At 51.1% G+C, this 4,163-nt stretch overlaps 1 protein-coding gene and 1 long non-coding RNA gene across 2 annotated transcripts in view; both read right to left on the bottom strand.

The window, feature by feature from the left end:
* Positions 1 to 893: 893 nt before the first annotated feature.
* On the bottom strand, positions 894 to 1,616 carry LOC144192969 (uncharacterized). The gene is made up of 4 exons (XM_077711808.1): positions 1,534 to 1,616; positions 1,170 to 1,458; positions 1,021 to 1,107; positions 894 to 924 (listed from the first exon to the last, which is right to left on the bottom strand). The coding sequence occupies exons 1-4, from the start codon at positions 1,614 to 1,616 to the stop codon at positions 919 to 921; spliced, it is 465 nt and encodes a 154-aa protein (XP_077567934.1). The 3' UTR covers positions 894 to 918.
* Positions 1,617 to 2,619: 1,003 nt separating this feature from the next.
* The window catches only part of LOC144192973 (uncharacterized), a 2,827-nt gene continuing 1,283 nt past the window's right edge, over positions 2,620 to 4,163 (bottom strand). Inside the window, exons 2-3 of the long non-coding RNA XR_013325521.1 lie at positions 3,617 to 3,661; positions 2,620 to 3,139 (exon numbers count right to left, since the gene is read on the bottom strand). This is a non-coding gene — a long non-coding RNA (uncharacterized LOC144192973). The remainder of the gene's footprint in view (positions 3,140 to 3,616; positions 3,662 to 4,163) is intronic.

Raw genomic sequence — 4,163 nt, 5'->3', positions numbered from 1 at the left:
AGAGAAAGAGAAGAGAGAAAGAGAAGAGAGAGAAAGAGAAGAGAAAGAGAGAGAAAGAGAAAGAGAGAGAAGAGAGAGAGAGAAGAGAGAAAAGAGAAAGAAGAGAGGAAGAGAGAAAGAGAGAAAGAGAGAAAGAGAGAGAGCGAGTGCGAACGAGCGAGCGAGCGCAAACAACAACAAGCGAGCGCGAACGACAACGAGCGAGAACGAGCGGGCGAGAACGAGCGAGCGCGAACGAGCGAGTGAAAGAGAGAGAAAAAGAGAGTGAGAGAAAGAAAGAGAGAGAGAGAAAGAAAGAGAGAGATAGAAAGAAAGAGAGAGAAAGAGAGAGAGAGAAAGAAAGGAAGAAGAAGAGGAGGAAGAAGAGGAGGGAGAGGGGGGAAGAGGACGGAGAGAGGAGGGAGAGGGGGAAGAGGAGGGAGAGGGAGGAGGGAGAGGGAGGAGAAGAAAAGGAGGGAGAGAGAGAGAGGGAGGAGAAGAAGATGAGGGAGAGAGAGGTGAAGAACAGGAGGGAGAGAAAGAGAGGAGAAGAAGAGGAGGGAGAGAGAGGGAGAGAGAGAGCGGCGGTCGGGGGGAGAGAGAGAGCGGCGGCGGTCGGGGGGAGAGAGTAAGAGAGCGGCGGCGGTGGGGGGGGAGAGAGAGCGGCGGCGGTGAAGATGAAGGTCCAGGGGTGGGTGTCCAGGTCTAGGTGGGGGTCACATTACCCGGCGGGGGGTGGGGGTCACATTATCCTTGGGGCGCCATATTACTGGACAATATTGCAGGGTTTTTAGGTCGAAAAAAATAATTGTATGGTGAACTTTTTTAAAACAGCCACAAGATGGCAGGAATAGACCGTATGACCGGGAAATATATTTTAAATCAAAGTGCATTGGAGGCATTTTGGGTTTCAAGACCAATTGCGGGTTATGTCATCAATCACACCTACGAATAAACTAGTTTCAGGGTTATGGTTATAGTCAATTAAAAGTGCCGGAATACACTAAACAGAAAAACATTAATCAATTAGAAGAAACTTACATGAGACGACATCTTGAGACGACTTGCGTTGTTGTCCAAATGTGGCATTAAGGGTCTGCAGAAGTGGATGTGGCATTTATTAAGGGTCTGCAGAAGAAACAGTAAAGTAGTATAGGGTAAGAATGTGTTATCCCAAACTAGGCGCTCACCTTCTTGCGCTCCTGGATGTTATTGACGTTGTCCGAGATGCTGGCGGAAGCCGATCTGACCCCTCCGGCCGTGGCGATGCGCGAGGCCCCAAAGGTGAAGGGCGCCAGGGCCGGGCCGGCGATGGCCGTCACGCCGGCTACTTTGGCCTTCTGGTGGAAGGTGGCCAGGTGGCCGGCCAGGGCGTGGAGCTTCACCACGTGCTGCCAGAGGACCTCGGCGCGCCCGGTGAATACCTTGTTGAAGACAGGCAGGCCTCGGTTCACCTTGTTGGCCAAAGTGGCAAAGGACCTGTGGGGAGGGGGGAGATATCCGTTCCAACTTCCCTGGAAAACAGACGGATAGACGGCCTCCTGGCACGCGTACCGGGAATCGTCCTGCTCTTTAGATTCTTCGTCTGACGATAACTCTTCCCATTCTGGATGACAAAATGGGGAAAAAAGTGCCATCTATCACTTATAAACCGAAAGCCTTTTAATGGTAAACGTCCCAGACAAGACCGGCAGGCCGGCCCTCTCGGTTAAAAATGGACTGAACATCTGCCAATTACCGACTCTAATCTTGCCTTGGCTGGCTCCAAAATGGAAAAAAAAATAACATCTTGTACATTTAAGTTTCAATTACTCACGTTTCACTGTATTCCACCACCCCATCAAACTGTCCGTATCCTGTGAAGAAGAAAAGGAAGGGCGTAAGTGAGACGAGACGGAAAGAGGCGGCGGCTGAGAGCGCAAGAGGGCGCAAGAGAGCAAAAGAGAGCAAAAGAGAGCAAAAGAGAGCAAAAGAGAGCAAAAGAGAGCGAGCGGGAGAGCGAACGAGCGAGCGCGAACGAGCGGGCGCGAGAGAGCGAACAACGGGCGCGCGACAGCGAACGAGCGGGCGCGCGAGCGAACGAACGAACGCGAACGAGCGCAAACGAGCGCAAACGAGCGCAAACGAGCGCAAACGAGCGCGAACGAGCGCGAACGAGCGGGTGCGAGAGAGCGAACGAGCAGGCGCGCGAGAGCGAGCGAACGAGCAGGCGCGCGAGAGCGAGCGAACGAGCAGGCGCGCGAGAGCGAAGCGAACGAGCAGGCGCGCGAGAGCGAGCGAGCGAACGAGCGCGAGAGCGAACGAGCGAGCGAACGAGCGAGCGCGAGAGCAAACGAGCGAAGCGCGCGAGCGAGAACGAGCGCGAGCACTAGAGAAAAAGAGAAAAAAGAGAAAAAAGAGAAAAAAAGAAAGAGAAAAAGAGAAAAAAAGAGAAGAAGAAGAAGAGGAGGAAGAAGAAGAGGAGGAAGAAGAAGAGGAACAAGAAGAGGAAGAAGAGGAAGAGGAGGAAGAAGAAGAGGAAGAGGAGGAAGAGGAAGAGGAGGAAGAAGAAGAGGAAGAGGAGGAAGAAAAAGAGGAAGAGGAGGAAGAAGAAGAGGAAGAAGAGGAAGAAGAAGAGGAAGAGGAGGAAGAAGAGGAGGAGGGGGATGAGGGAGGTGAAGAGGAGGGAGAGGGGGGAAGAGGAGGGAGAGGGGGAAGAGGCGGCGCTCGGGGGGAGGAGAAGGGGGGCGGTCAGGGGGAGGAGAATGGGGGGCGGTCGGGGGGAGGAGAAGATATTGACGTTGTCCGAGATGCTTCCGGAAGCCGATCTGATCCCTCCGGTCGTGGCGATGAGCGAGGCCCCAAAGGTGAAGGGCGCCAGGGCCAGGCCGGCGATGGCCGTCACGCCGGCTACTTTGGCCTTCTGGTGGAAGGTGGCCGGCCAGGGCGTGGAGCTTCACCACCTGCTGCCAGAAGACCTCGGCGCGCCCGGTGAATACCTTGTTGAAGACAGGCAGGCCTCGGTTCACCTTGTTGGCCAAAGTGGCAAAGGACCTGTGGGGAGGGGGGAGATGTCGGTTCCAACTTCCCTGGAAAACAGACGGATAGGCGGCCTCCTGGCACGCCTACCGGGAATCGTCCTGGTCTTTAGATTCTTCGTCTGACGACAACTCGTCCCACTCTGGATGACAAAATGGGGGAAAAAGTGCCATCTATCACATATAAACCGAAAGCTTTTTAATGACCGACTGTGTGTGTGTGTGGGGGGGGGGGGTGTCACCTCTTTTTGGGGTGCCATATTACTGGACAATATTGCAGGGTTTTGGGTCGGAAAAAAATAATTGCAGGGTGCACTTTTCCCAAACGGCCACAAGATGGCAGCAAGAGACCATATTACTGGGAAGTAATTTTCAAATCCAAGAGGATGGCCGAGTTTTTGGTCGGAAAAATAATTGTATGGTGAACTTTTTCAAAACAGCCACAAGATGGCAGGAAGAGACCATATTAATGTGAAATATTTTTTAAATCAAAGCGTATGGGAGGCATTTTGGGTTTCAAGACCAATTGCGGGTTATGTCATCAATCATGCCTACGAATAAACTAGTTTCAGGGTTAGGGTTATAGTCAAATAAAGTCAAATCAATTAGAAGAAACTTACATGAGACGACATCTTGAGACGACTTGCGTTGGCGCCCAGAAGAACCTGTAAAGTGGTATGGATTGAGAACGTGTTTCCCAAACTATTTACAGCTGCAGTGAAAAAAATACAAGGCACAACAATATATATGATCATTTAAAATTGACAATATATAGTGGTAGTTCGACATACGAGCAATTCGAGCAAATAATCTCTAGATACAAGACCAATTTCGAGATACGAGAAAGCAAGACATGTAGCCGTTTATGATTATAGCGCACTAGTCTTTTTTGCTGCATCTCTTTCGTGTATAACAGTGTTTTCCCCCCGTCACTCTGCGCAAATGGCGTAGCGATCTCTATTACGAGGAATATATATTACTTATCGTTGGCAAGTGGTCGTGAGTTATCCCATTGTGAGGACATTTGTGTGCACCATTTTCGTAATTTTTTGAAGGGAATACGAAAGCAAACAGCCCATCGATGGTGAAAGTCAGGTTGGAAGCGGGATAAACAGCCAACCCGGTCGGTTGGGAAAAGGAAGATATAAAAATGCAAAACAAAATTAG

This window comes from Stigmatopora nigra, unplaced genomic scaffold (assembly GCF_051989575.1).
Source record: "Stigmatopora nigra isolate UIUO_SnigA unplaced genomic scaffold, RoL_Snig_1.1 HiC_scaffold_38, whole genome shotgun sequence".
Classification (NCBI taxonomy): domain Eukaryota; kingdom Metazoa; phylum Chordata; class Actinopteri; order Syngnathiformes; family Syngnathidae; genus Stigmatopora; species Stigmatopora nigra.
This window is presented reverse-complemented; position numbering and strand designations above follow the sequence as displayed.